The 20,830-nt window shown below is 47.8% G+C and overlaps 1 protein-coding gene across 1 annotated transcript in view; it reads left to right on the top strand.

Annotated features, from left to right (window-relative positions):
* ZNF341 (zinc finger protein 341) overlaps positions 1–20,830 on the top strand; it is a gene marked incomplete at its 5' end in the record, with an annotated part of 47,909 nt that overhangs the window by 571 nt on the left and 26,508 nt on the right. The window contains 7 exon segments of the mRNA XM_080831535.1: positions 2,479–2,506; positions 2,508–2,541; positions 2,543–2,603; positions 8,168–8,278; positions 10,711–10,907; positions 12,712–12,861; positions 17,227–17,478. Coding sequence (XP_080687661.1) covers positions 2,479–2,506; positions 2,508–2,541; positions 2,543–2,603; positions 8,168–8,278; positions 10,711–10,907; positions 12,712–12,861; positions 17,227–17,478 — 833 coding nt within the window.

Here is a 20,830-nt window from a genome sequence, read left to right as displayed (position 1 = left end):
TCAAGATCAAGAGTTACATGCTCTACCAACAGAGTCAGCCAGATGTCCCTCTTTCTTGTGATTTTAATAACATTTTTTTCTAGCTTTATTGTAAGAATACAATATGTAATACATATAACATACAAAATATTTGTTAACCGACTTTATGCTGTTGGTCACAGTAGGCTATTAGTAGCTATGTTTTTGAGGAGTCAGAAGTTATACACAGGGGCACCTGGGTGGCTCAGTTGGTTAAGCCGCTGCCTTCGGCTCAGGTAATGATCCCGGAGTCCTGGGATCGAGTCCCACATCGGACTCCCTGCTTGACACGGAGTCTGCTTCTCCCGCTGACCTCTCTCCTCTCATGCTCTCTCTCTCTCTCAAACAATAGATAAATAAAATCTTTAAAAGAAAAAAAGAAGTTATACACAGGATTTTCAACTGTGTGTAAGGTTGGTGTCCCAACCCCCATGTTGTTCAAGGGTCAGTTCTAATTAAATGAGTGTGAATGTATTAATGTATTATTTGAATAATTTTTAAAAAGAACAGTTATATTGAGAAGCTCTTGAAGGGGAGAGATGACAAGAATCTGAGGCCACTGGATCAATGGGGAAGGAAAGACATGGAGGAGGGATCCCTGGTCCCATTCCTGTCAGAGAGGCAATGGAAAGTGGGGTTTAGGGTTTGCGGAGGGCCCCAGGTCTCCAAAGTTCCCAGGAAAGAAGGTGAGGCATGCAGTCTGGGAAAATGGTAGGTTCTCTTTGGGGGACATTTACTCAGGGCTTGCTGTGCAAGTGTGAATAGGGAGGGGAAGGGGTGTAGTGTTAGGGAAGACAGGGGTGGTATTTGGCACAAGATGGGGAGTTCATCAGTAGAAATGGACCTTGAGGGGGTGTGCAAGTGGAGGGTTTGTGAGGCAACTTATCAGGAACAATGGCTGGCTGTGTTCCACAGGACAAAGGACCTTTGTTTTTTTGTTTTGTTTTAAAGATTTTATTTATTTATTTGACAGAGAGAGAGCGCGCACAATTAGGCAGAGTGGCAGGCAGAGGGAGAGGGAGAAGCTGGCTGTCCACTGAACGGGGAGCCTGATGCAGGGCTCTATCCCAGGACCCTGGGATCATGACCTGAGCCGAAGGCAGCCACCTAACTGACTGAGCCACCCAGGCGCCCTGACAAAGGACCTTTGAGCAAGGTTTTTTTTTTTTGTTTTTTTTTTTTGTTTTTTTTACTCTTAGGAGTTATATATTTAGTGAATATGAGAAAATGAAAATTGTGATTTTTTATGGTTATTACTTTGGATGAGACTAATATAGATATTTAGGAAAAAACAATGAGAACATTTAGGGTCAAACCCATGGTAGTCCAATTGGAGGATCTGGCCACATTCGTAAGAAATCATGATTGAGGGGACCTCCCTGGTTGCCTCTCCCCTCCACATACTCCCCAACTCTTCCTTGTGGTCCAAGTGTACTTCTTTGGAACCACTGTCACACCTTGTACCTAAATAATTTTTTTTAAATTTTATTTTTTCAGTGTTCCAAGATTCATTGTTTATGCACCATACCCAGTGCTCCATGCAATACGTGCCCTCCTTAATACCCACCACCAGGCTCACCTAACCCCTCACCCCCCTAGTAATTAAATAATTTTTAAGATTTAAAAATTAAATTGGTCTGCTTCCCCCATCCCTAACTCCAAGGGAAGGGAGCACTGGATCCTGGAGCTATTACAGGACTTGGTGCATAGTAAACTCTCAATTAGTGGCTAATGGAGCATGAACTATGAAGAGAGAGCAGTGTTGTGGGGGTGTGCCAGTGAGGACTGGAGGTGGGGGGCGTAGGAATCTGGGAGACCTGGATAGTCTTTCTTTAAGGCTGGGTTGGAGGTTGCTGAGGCCGGTATTGGGGTTTTATTGACAGAATGCAGTCCCCAGGAGGCAGGGATGGAGGTCTGCATGAAGAGGAAATGAAGTTCCCAACAGGTGCAAGTGGGAGTTAAGTAACAGCTATGGGTAAATCTCTTGAGATGATGGGGGATTAAGACCAGGTTGAGATGGGAGGCACTTCAGGAGACAGGTGACTCCCACTAGGTAGTGATGGGGGTCGCTGTGGTTGGGAACAATTAGGAGTGAGAATCAGTGTTGCACAGTTAAGGCAGGGGTCTTGGGTTAGGTGGAAGTCGCTGTGACACAGCTGGGTGGTCCGGGTTAGGTGGGGGATACTGTGTGCTGTGGAAATAAGTTCCATGTTGCAGAAATGGGAGTCTCACGTGCAGGGGTGGGGGTGGCAGGTCCAGATAATATTAAGGGTCCAATACCCAATTGGGAGGTCTCCTGTGTGCGGCTGGGATGGGGTCAGTGTGCAGAATTGGGGGTTCATGTGAGACAGGTTTGGGGATCCACATGACGGTGGCTGGGTTATCTAGGCAGGACAGGGGAGCCATGGCTGAATTTCCCGGACGGCGGGCGGGGTGGGGGGTGAGGGGGCTCGGCGGCAGCTCCCGAGCGCCCCCTGGCGGCTCTGACCCCGCCGCGGTTCCCACAATGCTCACGTAGCCCCGCTTCGGCTCCCGAGACGGCGGCAGCTCCAAGATGGCGCAGACGATTTTCGAGGCCCTGGAGGGTGAGCGGCGGCGGGGCCGGGGGAGGCGGCTGTTCCACGTTGCGCCCCCTCCCGCCGCGTCCTCGCAGAGCCGGGCCCAGGGCACGCGGCGGCCGCGGGGCGGAGGGCGCCGGGGCCGGAACAGCCACGGGGCGGGAGGGGCACGGGCGGGAACAGCCTCGGGAGCCGAGGCCCGGCTGGGGGGGTGGGCACCGGGACCGGAACAGCGGCGGAGATAGGCTCAATGGCGGAGGGCGGTGGTATAGGACCAGAACAGCCGCGGGAGCCGAGGCCCGGCGCAGGGGGTACAACGGGACAGGAACAGCGAGGAGAGAAAGCCCTGGGGGAGGCGAGGGAGCACTGGGTCAGAACAGCCGGGGGAGCATGGCCGGGGCGGAGGGGGGAAGGCCTTGGACAGGAACAGCGTCAGCGGCGAGGGCCTCGGGTCGGCGCAGGAGGGATGTCCTGGAGGGAACAGCCGGAGAGGCTGCACAGTGGAAGACGGGTCCCGCAAAGTCCCCGCTGAGGGAGGCGGTGGTACGGGGTCGGGACAGGCTTGGCGGCTGAAGCAACCTAACTAGGCGTCCTGACCGCGAACGACTTGTATTGAGTGCCAACTGTGCCTCGTGCCCGAGGTGGTCTCTCAAAATCAGACCAGGAAAGGATAGGTGCTACCTGTGTGCAAGGCCAGGACTCGGTGCTCACAGACGCAAACTAACAAACACTAGGTGCCTATTTTGTGCACCGTGCTGGGGTGCAGAGATTTATAAACTCAGATCAAGGAACTATGGGTGTCAGCTGTGTGCTTGGCTGGGACACACAGTGCCCTCAGACGGAACCCTATAAACACTGGGCGCCATCTAATTGTCCTGTGCTCTGGAGGTTCCGAGCATGGAAGTGGACCTCAGGCGCAGGGAATTGTGGGCTTTGGAGTCAGCAAACACTGCATAGGCCTCTCTATGCACCTGCAGGACATGGATGGATGGGCGGGAGCCTTACTGACTTTAGGACCGTGGCACAGGGTAGGTTGCGGGGGTGGGGGGAGTGGGGGCGGGATACAGACCTGAGAATGCTCTTAGAGGGGGTGTGATAAATCAGAAGACTGGAAGTTGGCCAGACTAGTAGAATGTTGCTGAGACTTTGAGACCCATAGGACATCTCAGCCGTGTCCCTTCACTTTTTGGAGGATCGGAGTTCTCACCATAAAATAGGTGAGAACTACCCCCCCCCCCCGCCCCGGGGGAGAATTTCAATCTCAGGAATACTCACTGAGCCAGACACCATTCCTGCCCCAGAGTTGGGCAGGGGGCACATGAGTGAAGGGAGGCATATAGAAATTATAGAACACAACTATTAAAATTATACAGTTATAGAAAAGGTACACCATAAGAGATTACCTTAGCTGGCTTTTAGTGCTATTATGGGTGACAGATGTGGAGGGCCAGAGTCAGTGTACTTACCTCTGGAAGACCAGTAGAATAGGGTGAGGCCTACTTTCTCTTTAGCTTCCATGGACGTCCTCCACGTTTGAATTTTTACTACAAGAATGTGTTCATGTATTGAGTGATGAGGAAATTTAAAGAAAAACCAGTTCCTAGAACAGTGACACGCATGCTTGGCTAGGGCAAGGACAGCAGAACCGTGAGGACCCAGAGATGACCCAGGCAGTAGGATCTGCATTTGCAAAGCCCAGGGGGAAGAGTGGTCTTCTAGGATTCACAGAAGTTCATGTGAGTGAGGAGTTAGAGATGAAACTTGTGAACTTTATCTTGCAATCACTGTGGAGCTGAGAAAGGGTTTTCAGCAGGGGAGCAGAACAATCTGATGTATGTTTTATAAAGTTCACTCCGGCTGCTCTGAGGACGCACTGGAGGGGGCCAGAGTGGCAGCGGGGAGTTGAGGGAAGTAGCTGCAGTTGTCCTGCTGAGAACCAGTGGTGGCCTGGGCCAGGGGGACAGCTACAGGAAGGAGGAAAGTAGATAGAGAGGCAATGGGGGCAGAATAGACTAGACTTGCTGCTGAAGGACCAGAAATGAGAAGAGGTTGGGGAAAGAGTAAAGGGGTACCCTAGAGGCTCTGGTTGGGTGGACATTGGTGCCTCTTCTTGTTGATGAGAATTACTGGAAGAGGTAAAACTGAGCAGTGAGGGTGACACACTTCACTAGATCTCAGTTTTAGACAGGCAGCCTTTTTTTTAAAAGTCTGTTTTTTTAGTTTTAGCAGTTTTAGGTTGACAACAAAGTTGAAAGGAAGGTATAGAGATTTCCTGAAGAGCCTCTGAACTCATACGTGACTAGCCTCCCCCATTAGCAACATAATTCCCCCAAATGGTACATTTGGTACCAAGGATGACTCTACACTGACACATCATAATCATCCAAAATCGATGGCTTTTCTTTATGTTCACTGTGGGTGTTGCACATTCTCTTGGACAAATGTGCAGTGACATATAACCATCATTACAATATCATCACACAGTATTTTCACTGCTCTAAAAATCCTCTCTCTTCTGTCTCTTCATAGCACCCCCCCCCCACCACCGACAAAACCCCTGGGAATCACTGATCTTCTGATTGTCTCCATAGTTTTGACAGGCAGTATTTTTTGAATCAAAATTTAAAAAAATTTTTTTTAAAGATTTTATTTATTTCACAAAGAGAGAGAGAATGCGTACAAGTAGGGCGAGTGGCAGGCAGAGAGAGAGGGAGAAACAAACTCCTTCCTAAGCAGAGAGCCCTACATGGGGCTTGATCCCAGGACCCTGGGATCATGACCTGAGCCGAAGGCAGGCGCTTAACCCACTGAGCCACTGAGGTGCTATTATGAGGTGCCCCTTGAATCAAATTTTTTATTTTGAAATCATTGTGGGTTTTTTTCTGTAGATGCTTATATACCCTTTACCTAGTTTTTCTCAATGTAACATGCAAGACTATTTTATATTACAACATATTGAACAGTTACATCACCATAAAAGATTGCCCTTTGACAGCCAAACCCACCTCCTTCCCCATTCCCCATCATCCCTGATGTCTGTCAACCACTAATCTGTCCTCCAGTTCTAAAATTTTGTCATTTCAAGAATGTCATGTAAAGGGGCACCTGGGTGGCTCAGTGGGTTAAAGCCTCTGCCTTTGGCTCAGGTCATGATCTCAGGGTCCTGGGATCAAGTCCCGCATCAGGCTCTCTGCTCAGCAGGGAGCCTGCTTCCTCCTCTCTCTCTCTGCCTGCCTCTCTGCCTACTTGTGATCTGTCTGTCAAATAAATAAATAAAATCTTTTAAAAAAAAAGAATGTCATGTAAATGGAATCATATAGCATATGAGCTTTGAAATTGGCTTTTTTCCCACTTATCATAATTCCCTAAGATTCACCCAAGTTATTATGCCTATCAGTATTTCATTCTTATTTATTTATTTATTTTAAAAGATTTTATTTATTTGACAGACAGATCACAAGTAGGCAAAGGCAGGCAGAAAGAGAAGGAAGCAGGCTCCCTGCCGAGAAGAGAGCCCGATGTAGGGCTCGATCCCAGGACCCTGAGACCATGACCTGAGCCAAAGGCAGAGCCTTTAACCCACTGAGCCACCCAGGCGCCCCTATTTCATTCCTTTTTATTACTGAGTTGTATTCCAAGGTATGGATGTACCACAGTGTAACTATTCACCCATTGAAGAACATCTGAATTGTTTCCAGTTTTTTACTCTTATGAATAAAACTGCTGTGAATGCTCATGTACAGATTTGCATACAAATGCTTATTGACTCACAATTTTGCCTAAAATAGTTGGAGACTTACTGAAGCTCATCCAGGGGAGCAAACCCCAAGTTTGGGACTCCATATTGGGGAGAATTAGATGGGAGGTAAGTGAGTCTGCCCAGGGAGAAGAGAGAGAATCCAGACTGAAGGAACCTTTCAAAACAGAAACATTTAGAAGAGATTTATTTTGTTTTGTTTTAAAGATTTTATTTATTGATTTGACGGGCAAATATCACAAGTAGGCAGAGAGGCAGGCAGAGAGAAGAGGAAGCAGGCTCCCTGATGAGCAGAGAGCCCAATGTGGGACTTGATCCCAGGACCCTGGGATCATGACCTGAGCCGAAGGCAGAGGCTTTAACCCACTGAGCCACCCAGGCGGCCCTAGAAGAGATTTGGACAGAAGAGAACAGAGCAAGCTGTGAAGGAGTGAGCAGAGAGGTGGAAGAAGACCCAGGAGGGAGGTATCCTAGAGCCAGGGGAGTGTCTCAGGAAGGAATGTCCGATGCTGCCAGATGTTCTTTGCTTAAGCCCCCATGGGGGCTTAAGCCCATGAAGTGGGTAGAGGAGGATTGGGAGGTAGGTAGAGGAGATGGAAGGATGATTCATGTTGAAGGGAGGAGAAACAGGAACACGGGTTCAAAGAGAGGGAATTCTAGAGAGACCTGAGCATGTGTAGCTGTTGATGGGAAGGAGAGGTTGCAGACATACTGTGGAGAAAGGGGCCTTTTGGTGGAGAGTGGTTTCTGAGGGAGCAGGAGGGGTTGGAGGGAAGTGCTGGCCTCAGGAGAGACACAGCATGCATTGTGACATGAAAATACGAATTCCTTTGCCTGTGGCAGCTAATAGTTCTAATTTGCATTGCCTTTGGAAGCTGGAGCAGGTATCCAGGTAAAAGGTTGGAAGAGGTTGGAAGCAGAACATTGGCTGTGGGGACGGAGAGAAGGAGGCACCCTCTGGGTTTTTTGGGAGGGAGGCAGTGTGGTTTGGTGGCCACTTAGATGTGAGGAGGCCCGTCCTTCAGCTGGTGACATGGCTAGACAGTGTACTGCTATGAACCTCAGCAGTAGTGACAGCTGACTGGAAAACATGGAAGTACTCAGCTTCCCACAGGTGTCCTGACCATAAATTCGATTACACTGTTTACTGAGCAACTGAAAGGAGAAGTACACATCAGAAAACAAGGGAAGCAGGGACGCCCAAGAGCAAACAGATTTGTGGGGTAGGATGGGGAAGACTCGGTAACATGATTTGTGGAGGGGCTTATGATTTAGGATCAGACTGTTCCCTGAGGAAGAGAGAAGCCCAATCTAGCAGTGGTTTAAACAAGGTAGAAGTTTATTTCTCTCATATGGGAGGCCAGAGGAAGACAGTCCAAAGCTCCAAGGGTGGCTGTGTTCTACAAGGGTCTCAGAGGCCCAGGACCTTTCCAGATTGTGCCCTGCAATCCCTAGGGTATGGCTCTTATCTTTATGATCTGGGATGGGGCTAGACTTCCCATGATCGTATTCTCGTTGTAGGAAGCAGGATGGAGGATAGGGCAAAAAAAAGGGCACCCCATACCAGGAAGTTTTAAAATAACTTCCCAGGTACTGCCAGAGAACACCTTTCTTCCCCCATTGTCCAGAATTTAGACAGTCCCTAGCTGCAAGAGTAGCTGGGAAATGTAATCTTTATTGGGGGGCCATATTTTCAGCCAAAAATCTTGGGTTCTATTGCAGTGGAAGTAGGAGAGAAGGTATATTGGGGCACAGCCAGCCGTCTTTGCCACAGAGGGCTTGCTTTGGGTCTGGCTTGTAAAGGGGAAGCTGGAGACTTCATTTCTTTTTTCAGGAATGGACAATCAGACCGTCCTGGCAGTCCAGTCATTGTTGGACGGCCAAGGAGCAGTCCCTGATCCAACAGGCCAGAGTGTCAATGCACCTCCTGCTATCCAGCCACTGGGTAAGTATCTGGGCAGGTTCACCAGTGGGAAGGGTGGGTAGCTCCCTGTGAAAAGCAGATGGGGCTCAGGAGGGGGTATGGGAGTGAATTGCCTACTGGGGTGCCCAGGATACCATCTGGTGTCTGAATCCTCTCCCCTTCCTCCCAGCCTGGGTCTTCAGGCTCATGCTTGTCTCTTCTTACCAATGAGGACAAACTTTCTCAGTCACTTACTGAATGTGAGGATCATGCCATAGGGAGTGGCTAGGAGCTTGGTAATGCTTGTACCTTTGACCAGAAAGTTGTTTCTCAACCTCTCCTCTATGGAAAGAGCAGGCTGAACATGAATCTCCGATTTCCAGGCCAGGCCCCTGAGGAACTTCAGAGCCCTGTGTGAGTCTGTGTGTTCATTTATTCATTCCACAAACATTTTTGAACACTTGGGAACAATTCTGGGCACAGAGAGATACCCACCTGGGTTTGAATCCTTGTTCCCATAGTTCCTGGCTCTGTGACCTTAGGCAAGTAAGTTAACTTCTCTGTGCCTCAGAGTAAGTTAACGTCTCTGTGCCTCAGTTTCTTCATCTGTAAAATGAGGATAGTAGTCTTACCTCTTAGAGACCTTGTGAGGATGCTTGGGACTCACTTTCAGTTGTTTTGTAAATAAGGAACACAAGTTTCTTGTGGTTTGTACAGATGAATGCTTATTTCTCTCTTACACGAAGTCCTGATGTGCATTTGGGGTGGGTGTGGTGAGACTCAGACCCTTTCTTTCTTAAGGTTCTGTTGCCCTCTACCTGCAGTCCAGGTTGGCTGCTCCAGCTTTCCTCTTTCATTTCCACATTCTAGCCAACACGAAGGGAAGAAAGAACAAAGTAGAAGTCATACTCCTTCCTTTTGTTTTTTATTTTGTTATTTTAAAAGATTTTATTTATTTTTTTGAGAGAGAGAGAGCAAGCACAAGTGTGGTGAGGGGCAGAGGGGGAAGCAGACTCCCTGCTGAGCAGGGAGCCCAGTGTGGGGCTCCATCCCAGGACCCCAGGATCATGACCTAAGCCAAGGGCAAAAGCTTAACCAGCTGAGCCACCCAGGTGCCCCTATATGCCTTCCTTTTTTTTTTTTTTTTTTTAATATTTTATTTACTAATTTGTCAGAGAGAGAGAGAGAGTATGAGCCTGGGGAGTGGCAGGAAGAGGCAGAGGAGAAGCAGACTCCCCGCCAAGCAAGGAGCCTGATATGGGACTTGATCCCAGAATGCTGGGATCATGACCCCAGCCAAAGGCAGATGCTTAACTGACTGAGCCACCCAGGCATCCCTATATGCCTTCCTTTTAAAAGAAAGTTGCATAGACAGTATACTTTTGCTCTTGTCCTATTGGTTAGAATTCAGTCACATGATGTCTAGCTGCAAAGGAGGCTGGGAGATAGAGTCTTTAGTTAGATGGTCATGTTTCCCACTATTACTGTCTAAGAAGGAAGAGTTGCTGTTGAAAAACAAGTAGACGTTTCTCTTTTTTTTAAGATTTTATTTACTTATTTGACCGAGAGAGATACAGTGAGAGAGGGAACACAAGCAGGGGGAGTGGGAGAGGGAGAAGCAGGCTTCCTGTTGAACAGGGAGCCCGATGTGGGGCTCGATCTAAGGACCCTGGGATCAGGACCCGAGCCAAAGACAGATGCTTAACCAACTGAGCCACTGAGGCGCCCCAACAAGTAGACATTTCTGCCACAATGTGTTGAGTGCTTGGCACAGTACATGGTCATGGTCTACCATGGCCACCCTCAGTGGGTGGTATCAGCTATAGCTAATCATTCATTGAGTTTTTCACTCATTCAGCAAATGCCCGTTCAGGGGCTCCTATGGACCCAGGAGATACTGCAGTTATGGTAATAAGTAAGACTTATTTCCTCCCTTTTGGGGGACTCACAGTGTGGTGGTACTGGAAAGAAGTGTGATATAAGCGATGCGCCCAGCGGAAGGAACTGTGGCGACTAGCTTTAGGAAGGCTTCCTGAAGGAGGTGACATCTGAGCAGAGTCTTGCGGCCTGAGTTGTTCTGAGAGAAGAAGCTTGCAGGGGAAGCAGGGGATGCCAAAACATAGAAGGTCATGTAGCCCATTTGGGGACTGATGAACAATTCAGGTGGGATAAAGATTGCAAAATTTCTCAGCTTTGAAACACACCCACTCTACTATTTCCTGATTCATAATTTTTCGATACCTGGGTAGACATATCTGGATATTCCTGTAAGAGCCTACGTGGTTTTGAAATCTCCTTTTGGAAGCACAAAGTTGGCCCTAGACACATGCACGCTGAGTCGCAGGTTTCTGTTAAGTTGGCATGCTTGTGGTCCTGCCACAGGTTTTCTCCTGTCTCTCACTGTGGTGCCCTCTCATTTATCTTGCTTTTCATCATTGTTCCTTTCTCTCTGTTCGTATGGGTGTGACCCCTAGATGATGAGGATGTCTTTCTCTGTGGAAAGTGTAAGAAGCAGTTCAACTCGCTGCCAGCATTTATGACCCACAAGAGGGAACAGTGCCAGGGGAATGCCCCGCCCCTGGCCACCGTCTCATTGGCCACCAACAGCATCTACACCCCTTCAGCAGCCCCTGCAGCTGTCCAGCAGGCCCCGCCTCCTGCCAATCGCCAGGTATTTATTCGTTTGTGTGTTCGTTCATTCATTCATTCAAGTCTTTTTTGAGCTTGCACTTTTTTGAGTCAGGCACTGTTTGGGCACTGTGATGGACAAATGTTCCAAATCACTGCCCTTATGGAGGTAGGTGAGATAGTACCAAACACATACGGAAAGATAGACTTTTTTTATGATGTTAAGTGCAGAGAGATGGGGATGCCAAGACAAGGATGGGAGGTTTTGCCATTTTGTAGATGGTACTTGGGGAAGAGCTCTGTGAAGAGGTGACATATGAGGAGAGACCTAAGGTGATGAGGGAATGAGTCATGCTGCTGGTTTGGGGAAGAGTATTTCAGGAGAAGGGATCTGCAAATGCAAAGGCCCTGGGGTGGGAGTGTGCTGGGTTTATTCCGGGACCAGCAAGGAGGTGAGCATGGCTGAGTGAGTGAGGAGGAGAGCGGGAGATGATAAGGTCAGACAGGCAACAGGGGGAATCTTGGCAAGCATGTGGGCTTCGTGGGCTTTTACTCTGAGTGCGATGGGAGCCTTTGGAAGGTTTTGAACAGAAGATGGACACAGTCTGATTTACACTTAAACTAGATTACTCTGGCTGCTGTACAGTGAATGGATTTTGTTGAGAGTCAAGAGAGAAACCCAGGAAATTTAGGGACCTGTTGTACCAATCTGGTGGTGGTGGCTTGACTGGGATGGTGGCAGTGGAGGTGAAGAGAAGGGATGAGATTTTGGAAATGTTTTGAAGGTGGAGCCAGTAGAGCTTGTGGATGGGTTGGATGTGAGGTGTGAGATCAGAAGGAGTCGAGGGGGATCCACTGCAGAGGTGAAGTTGCCATTTCCTGAAGTGGGGAAAACAGCAAGGAGAAGATTTGGGGGGGATGTCAGGAGTCCACTGGTCATGCTGGATTTGAGATATCCGTTGTTCTTTAAGTGGAGGGAGTGAAGACGCAGACAGATCTACAAGTCTGGAGGTCAGGGAAAGCAGAGACACCCTGGGTCAAGGGCTCTTAGAGGGATTAAAGCATCCCCGTAATGGAGGCTGGACACGTCTCAGGACGCTAGGTCAAGGTGTCAGGTTTCCTTCTGGCTGCCTCTTGTCTGCTCATTCCTTTAAAACATTATCTCCTTCTGTTGTATAGACATAATTCCTGCTGTCAGAATAAAAGCATTCACCCCCCCCCAAAAAAAAGCATTCACCCCAGAGCCATAGGACCTGTACACTGATACTTCTCAGGCTGCCGCAGACCTCTCTTAACACAGAGCCTGGTGATTCCCGTAGGAATTATACAGTGCTATTGTTTTAGAATCTTTTAAGTAAGAAAATATAATCTGCATGTTATTATATAATTTGGTTTCTCATGTAATACCTTTTGTCTGCTGTGTAGTATTCTATGCTATGACTATATTGTGTTTTTTACTCTGTTTACCCTTTGATGGACACTGAGGCTCTTTCTAGTTATTTGCTATTAGAAATAAAACTGTATAGAATACTGTTGTTCATGGACTCCCTGTAGACATGTATGAGTGTTACTCTACCAGAAAGTATTAGGGGGTATTTGTCTTACAGAGAGTTGTGACTTATTCTCATTTCAAAGATAAGGAAATGGAAGTTCTGAAAGGTGGAGTGACTTGCCCAGGGTCATCCAGCAGGGAGAAGCAGAGGTGGATATGAAACACAGGTCTGTGGGATCCAGAGCCCAAGCCTTTTCATCATGCCCTGTTTCCTTCCAGAGCCTCAGACATATCTTTTCTCTTCTCTTCCCTTTTCTTCTCTTCTCTCTCTCTCTCTCTCTTTCACACTACCCAGATCTCCACATACATTACCGTGCCCCCATCCCCGCTGATCCAGACCCTGGTGCAGGGGAACATCTTGGTGAGTGATGACGTGCTCATGTCTGCCATGTCGGCCTTCACATCCTTGGACCAGCCCATGCCCCAGGGCCCCCCGCCTGTGCAGGTAAGGAGAGGGCCCGCTTCTCGTAGGGTCTTGACTCCAGGCCTGTATGTTGACCGCCATGGTTTTGGAGCCTTGTAGAAAGAAGAGTGGATGGCCTCAGCTCTCTCATGCTGAAGAGGGACTGTCAGTCTCCCCTTGCCTGCGCTGCTGTGGGTAGAGATGATGTCACTTTAGTTGAGACCTAGAACATTACTTTGGGTTTTCATAGCCATAGTCTGGCTATTTTGACTCCTATTTTTACTCTTCTTCTTCTTCTTCTTTTTTTTTTTTTTAAATAAGTAGTCTCCATGCCCAACATGGGACTTGAACTCATGACCCCACAACCTCAAGATCAAGAGGCACATGTATACTGACTGAGCCAGCCAGACCTTCCTATTTTCATTCTTTTCTTTTTTTTTAGGATTTATTTATTTGGGCACCTGGGTGGCTCAGTCGGTTAAAAGACTGCCTTCAGCTCAGGTCATGATCCTGGAGTCCCAGGATTAAGTCCTGCATTGGGTTCCCTGCTCAGTGGGGCGTCTTCTTCTGACCCTACCCCTTCTTGTGCTCTCTCTCTCTCAAATAAATAAAATCTGAAAAATAAAAAGATGTAAGGGCGCCTGGGTGGCCCAGTGGGTTAAGCCTCTGCCTTCAGCTCAGGTCATGATCTCAGGGTTCTAGGATTGAGCCCCACATCAGGCTCTCTGCTCAGTGGGGAGCCTTTTTCTCCCCCATCCCCACCCCCCAGCCTGTCTGTCTGCCCACTTGTGGTCTCTCTCTCTCTCTGTCAAATAAATAAACAAAATCCTTAAAAAATTAAAAAAAAAAAGACCTTTACTCTGACAATTTAAAAAAAAATTTTTTTAAAGATTTTATTTATTTGACAGACAGAGATCACAAGTATGCAGAGAGGCAGGCAGAGAGAGAGAGGAGGAAGCAGGCTCCCTGCCAAGCAGAGAGCCCGATGTGGGACTTGATCCCAGGACCCTGAGATCACGACCTGAGCTGAAGGTAGAGGCTTAACCCACTGAGCCACCCAGGCACCCCTAAAAAATTTTTAAAAAGATTATTTATTTGAGAGAGTGAGCACAGGTGTGTGCACAGGGAATGAGGGTGAGGAGAGGAGGGGCAGAGTGAGAGGAAGAGAGAGAATCTCAAGCAGACTCCCCACTGAGCACAGAGCCCCATGTGAGACTCAATCCCATGACCCTGAGATCATCACATGAACTGAAATCAGGAGTCGGATGCCTTACCAACTGAGCCACCCAGGTGCCCCTTCCTAACTTCTTAACAAAAGTGTTCCATATCCATTGGAAAATGTTAGAATATACACAACAGAAAAGTAAGAACAAAGTTTAATTACTCTAGAAACTAGAGAGACATGGCAACCAACTATAATGTGTGAGTTTTTTTTTTTGTTTTTCTTTTCCACCTGTATTTCCTGCTTCCCTTCACCCATTTTGCCTGCCCTTCCCTTGGCAATATGCAGTTCTTGGTTGGATCCTGGATTGAGGGGAAAGAATCCAAAGGCATTATTGGGACACTTTGGGGAAATGAGAATAGGAGGAATTTGAATTTTTTTTTTTAAGATTTTATTTATTTATTTGACAGACAGAGATCACAAGTAGGAAGAAGCAGGCAGAGAGAGAGAGGAGGAAGCAGGCTCCCCGCTGAGCAGAGAGCCTGATGTGGGGCTTGATCCCAGGACCCCGGGATCATGACCTGAGCTGAAGGCAGAGGCCTTAACCCACTGAGCCACCCAGGCGCCCCGAATTTGAATATTTTAGATAGTAGTATTATATCAACATGCAATTTCCTGAGTGTGATTGTCAAATTGTGGTTATATGGGAGAATATCCTGTTCTTAGGAGATGCGTGGAATACAGTATTGAAGAACAGAGTGTTTTCAATGTCTGCAGCTGTCACATGGCTTGCTAAAACACAAATATAACCCTGTGTGTATGTCCATTTATCTGCATGCACACACCCATATGTGTACCTTGCAGATGAGGCCAAATGGTAACAACTGGTAAATTAGATGGAATGTAGGACTGATCAATGTATTCTTTGTTTTGTTTGTTTTATTTGATCTCTATGCCCATGTGGGGCTGGAATTCATGACTCTGGGATCAAGGGCCACATGCTGTACTCACTGAGCCAGCCTGTACTTTTTGCAGCCTTTCTGTAGATTTGAGATTTTTCAGAATAAAAGTTGGGGGAGCACCTCGCTGACTCAGTTGGTAGAGCACGTGACTCTTGATCACAGGGTTGTGAGTTTGAGCCCCACATTGGGTGTAGAGATTACTTAAAAATTAAATCTTTAAAAACAATTAAAAAAGAAAGAATAAAAGTTGGGAAGTCAATCAATTCATCAACCACCCATACTCTCTCTCCCCAAAGAAAACTCTGCTAGAATTTTGGTGTCTGGCTTCCCCGATCTTTAAATGCAAATAGAGAAATAGCTTTTTGGGTTTTTTTTTAAGATTTTATTTATTTCTTTTGTCAGAGAGAGAGAGAGAGGGATAGAGAGCACAAGCAGGGGGAGCAGCAGAGGCAGAGGGAGAAGCAGGTGCCCTGCTGAGCAAGGGGCCTGATATGGGACTCGATCCCAGTACCATGGGATCATGACCTGAGCAGAAGGCAGATGCTTAGCCAACTGAGCCACCCAGATGACCTGAGGAACAGCTTTATATATAAATACATTTATAATACACATAGCTATATCAGTGAACCATGTTAATACGCACTGTTTTGAAATTTGCTTTTTTTTATTTTGCCTTTTGCTTAAAATCATTATCTGAGCCTACAATTCTATATGAGTATTTTCCAAAACGTTCCTCAGAAGAGTGGCTCCTTGGGATGTTCCAGTACACAAAGAATCTTTGGTCAAACCAGCCCAGGGTGGAGACATTCTATTTCTTTCTTTTTTTTTTTTTTTTTTAAAGATTTTATTTATTTATTTGACAGACACAGATCGCAAGTAGGCAGAGAGGCAGGCAGAGAGAGAGAGGAGGAAGCAGGCTCCCTGCTGAGCAGAGAGCCTGATGCGGGGCTTGATCCCAGGACCCTGAGATCATGACCTGAGCTGAAGGCAGAGGCTTTAACCCACTGAGCCACCCAGGCGCCCCCATTCTATTTCTTTCCTTGCCTTGTCCCTCGCTTTTTTTTTCCTGCGGTAAAACACTTTTGATTATTGTCACCCCAGATTTTTTCCCCAAACATGTTTGACTGTGGAACCCAAGGAATAGTAATTGAGGGGAGCATCCTTTATGAAATTATGAAATACTGATCACCAGCTTTTTGCCCAACGTGGGCCTTGAACTCATGACCCAGAGATCGAGAGTTGCATGCTCTACCAGCTGAGCCAGCCAGGCACCCATGATCATGATCATTTTAATAGCTGTAAAATACTCCATTGTGTGGATGGACCCTCGCCTACATAGCCAGGCTTCTGTTAACAGACATGTAGGTCACTGCCATTTTTTGCCATCATAAAAACTACTAGAGAACCATCCATGTACGCATATCTTTGCCCACCTGTTTGATTTTATTTTTGTGGAATAAATTTCTAGAAGTCAGTAGCTGCATTTCAGGGGTCCACAGCCACCCACACACTCTCCAGAAAGACTCTGAGGACTCGAGATAGTTGTACTGGTGGCTGTGGTTTATTCCTGACAAAGGATACACAGCAGGATCAGCAAGGGAAAAAGACATGGGCTGGAGTCTGGAGGAATCGAGGCATAGGTTTCTAAAGCTCCTCTTCTTGGGGCAGTGGGGAGAGATTGCCCAAAATACTTTTTTCCTCCAGCAGAGGAGAGCAGCAATGTGTGTGCATGTTTCTGCCCAGAAAGCATACCTAAGATTCAAGGCTCAGGGCTTTTCTTGGGGATTGGTCATGTAGGTGCCAAAGTGACCAAAATTCCTTACTCTTAGAAGGAAAGGAGGCGTTCACCCCAGATCACACTGTCTGTACAAATGATCTAGGTGACCTGGTACAGAATAGTCAGTGCCCCAGGGGAGCAAAATAGCTTTAGTGGTCCTAGGCAACCTTCCACAAGGTAGGATCTCAGAGGCCTCTCAAGAGCAGGTCCCACAAGCAAGCCTTCCTAGGACAGCAACACTGGGGCTATTAGATCAACTCAGGTGTCCAAGCTGGGCCATTTTTGTCGACTTCCCTAGAGAAAAGGGGTAATGGCACCTGGCTGATGCTTCCTCGGTATTCTTCATGACTCTGTTGCCATGCCTCCCATCAGCCCTGTCCTCTGAGCTGCCTTGTGAGGGGCTCTTCTTTCCACGTCATTGGCTAAGACCAATGTCCTTCCTGGCTGATAACAAGACAGCTGGTATCAAGAGGGTGTGACACTTTAATTCTCTTTTCTGATTTCAGAGCAGCCTGAACATGCATTCTGCACCAAGCTACCTTACCCAGCCTCCACCACCTCCTCCACCCCCTCCCCCACTACCCCCACCCCCACCGCCCCAGCCCCCACCGCCCCCACCCCAGAGCCTGGGGCCCCCTGGGCGTCCCAACCCTGGCGGCAATGGCGTGGTGGAGGTGTACAGTGCCACGGCGCCCCTGGCTGGGAGTGGCACGGTGGAGATCCAGGCATTGGGAATGCAGCCTTACCAGCCCCTGGAGGTGAGCGGAGCTCGGGGTTTGGGGTGGAGGGAGAGAAACTGGTTCTGGTTATCATGGGTAACCTGACCCTTTCCTGAGCACCAGCTGTGTGCCAGACAGTGCCAGAGGTACTGTGGGAGACAGAACCAGATCAGGGGGGTATCCGCATCATGGGAGAGAAGGACTTTAATCCAGCCATCATATCTGTAACGGTAGAATGCAAGCCTTGAGAAGGGGGCATGAAGTAGAGGTTGTAGCAGAAATAGAAGCTGCCCTCAGGGAGGGCTCAGAACATTCCGAGAACACCAATGTTTTAGGGAGAAGATTCCAAAAAATTATCTATGTAAATATTTCTTACATTTTTAAATATTTTATTTATTTTTTGAGAGAGAGAGAGAGGCAGAGCAGGGGGAGGGGCAGAGGGAGAGGCTCTTAAGCAGACTCCACGCTGAGCACAGAAGCCAACATAAGGCTTGATCTCATGACCCCTGAGATCATGACCCAAGCCAAAATCAAGAGTTGGACGCCCAACCGATGAGCCACCCAGGTGCCCCAGGCTCTTAACATTTTTTTAACAAGCTAGATGTATGGATTAGCTAGGGCTGTGGAAGGAAGTTCCACAGAACCTCAGTGGTATACGGCAGAATGTGTTCATTGTTCTTGAGCCTACATGGTTTGCTTGGCAACTCTGCTGACCTTGGCCGGGCTCTCTCAGGTGTGCAGAGATGGCAGCTGTCAGTTGCTATAGGACGGCGTGTAGGTGGGACAAGTTGGGTAACCCAGCCCTGCTCCAGGGCACCCCTCATGCCCTAGCAGGCTTGCCAGGCATGTGCTCACAGCAGCGGGAGAGGCATGGTTATGCAAGCAGAAATGCCTATGGCCTCTTGGAGCTTAGGCTTGTGACCAGGTCTCTTCTGTTGGTCAGTGTAGGCCAGCTGATTTAGGAAGTAGGGAAACCGATGCCACGTTTGATGGGGGAGGCTGCAAAATCACCCTGCAAAGGGCACGGGTACTGGGAAGCGTAGAGAATTGAAGCCATAAAACCAATGTGTGTACCCTGTGTGTTATACTCATTCCCTGCTACAAGCTCAAGGTGCTCAGAGTTCAGAACCTGTCCCGACCCCAGTGCTAGGGGGCACGGTGCTGACACCAAGAGCCTGCACTTGAGGTCACATTAACCCCCACTCACCTTACAATCTGGCCATACAGACATTCCATGTTTAGAGAGCATGGTTCTCTCTAAGGAGAACCAGACCAGTGGGGAGATCTCACCACCAACCGCATGATGTGACATTTATTGAGGTCTGTATAGGTCAGGAAAATAGGGACCACTCTAGGCATTTCTGGCAAAGGGATTTAATGCAGGAGGCCAGGTGCTTACAAAGGTGGCTTCAGGAGTGCTAGATGGAGCAAAGGGCAGAGTTGACAGAGGCCACTGGTTTTTAGATTCACTGTTGTTGCTTGGCCCAGAGGGCCAGGACGCTCCGGCTGTGCCCAGAGCTGGGGAAGCTGTAGGATTCTGTCGCTGTGCTGCCGTCCTCAAGGCTGGTGGTCAGGAGGGGGATGGAGGGTTCAGCCAGCCATCCAAAATTTAGGACCACACACCTTCCTGTCTCCCGCCTCCGCTGCCAGAGGAAAGCAGTTTCTACCTTTCTCTGCCTTTCAGATCTCTTGCAGGTGCTTCTCATGGGCAGAGCCTAATTTGTGCTCAGAACCTTGCTGGTAAGGGAGTCTGAGAATGTGCACATCAGGGGAGAGCATGGACGTGTAGGAATGGTGTCAAAGGCCAACAGACGAGATCTAGCAGAAGCACCTACCATACCAGATGGTGCCATATTAGATGCCCAACACATGCATCCACCGATAGCAACTCTTTTCGTTCCTGGACCCAATTCTATTATTGGGTGAGGTCCCGCTCCCACCACCCCCTCATGATGCCAGGCAATTCTCAGACACCAGCACAGTGTCCAAGAAATCCAACTCATTTCTAGTGCTATCTACCCAGAGATAACAGCAGATCCCACAGGTTAAGGGTTCAGTCCTGCAAGATTGCCCTCACCCCCACTTTAGCCAGTTACAAGCAACCTGTGCTTTTGATGGACAGGCCACAGGTCGGAGGTTCCAGCAACCTCCTCCTTAGGTTCTGTTAATTTGCTAGAGCAGCTCATAGAATTCGGGAACATTGACGTTTACCAGTTTATTAAAGGATATAATAAAGGATATGGGATCAACAACCCAATGCAGAGGTACATAGAGTGAGGTGTGGGAAAGGGGCATGGAGCCTCTGTGTCCCACTCACCCCACATCCATGTGTTCGTCAATGTGGAATCTGTCCAAACCCAGTCCTCTGGATTTCTTATGGAGGTTTCAGTACATAATCATGATTAAGTCATAGGCTGTGGCTGGTTGAACCTGCATTCCCCAGAGGTTGGGGGATGGGACTGAACGTTCCAAACCATCAGGCACATGGTTGGTCCTCTAGGCAACCAGCCTGGCCTTGGATCAGGGCCAAAAGTCACTTTCATCAATAATAAAACAAACAAAAATAATAAGACACCCATTTCACTTTGATGGCTCTGAAGCATTTCCAGGAACTGTGGATGAAGACCAAATATATCTGACAAATATATTTCGATCACCTGAATGAACACGTATACCTTTTTTATATTCATTATATTATAATATAAAAATGAATTTACTGGTTCAGCAAATATTTATTGAATGTCCACTCTGTGGCAAGGATGACCCAAGGCTTGGGGTGGAACAGTAAACAAAAGCGGACCAAAGTCCCTGCCTTCCTAGAACTAGGCAGATAATAGATAAGTAAGTAAAATACATAATTTATTAGATAACGATAAGTCTATAAAGAAAAAGAAAAAAGCAGAGGAGGATAGGAAGTGAAGTTTTAGATAAGCCAGCCTGGAAAAACCAATGAATGATGAGTAAATCATTGAATTAATGAAGTTTTCACAATGCCCCGGTGTCATGGCGGAAGCTTAGTGTTGATGAGGTTTGAGTGGCTCAGAATTCGTTTGGTGTGAATGAATTTTTTGTGGCTTCAGGGTCTGTTCTCAGTTGAGAGATGCTGGTGTGGCATCAGGCAGGGTCAGTTAGGAAGCAGGGTTACTGGTGAGGACACAGACCCTTCTGACTTCCTGGTTCTCCTTTGCTAACAAACTACTACTACCAATAATGCCGTAACAGCAGCTAATGTTTATTGAGCATTTACTGTATGCTAGGCACCCTTCTAAGCTCTTCACATGTTAACTCATTTAATCCTCACTACAACCCAAGGAGAGGAGTACTCTGATTAGCCCCATTTTACAGCTGGGGAATTGAGAGATATTGGAAGACTTGTCTGAGATCACTTAGA

The sequence above is a fragment of the Martes martes genome (genome assembly GCF_963455335.1).
Source record: "Martes martes genome assembly, contig: scaffold_134, whole genome shotgun sequence".
NCBI lineage: Eukaryota > Metazoa > Chordata > Mammalia > Carnivora > Mustelidae > Martes > Martes martes.
This window is presented reverse-complemented; position numbering and strand designations above follow the sequence as displayed.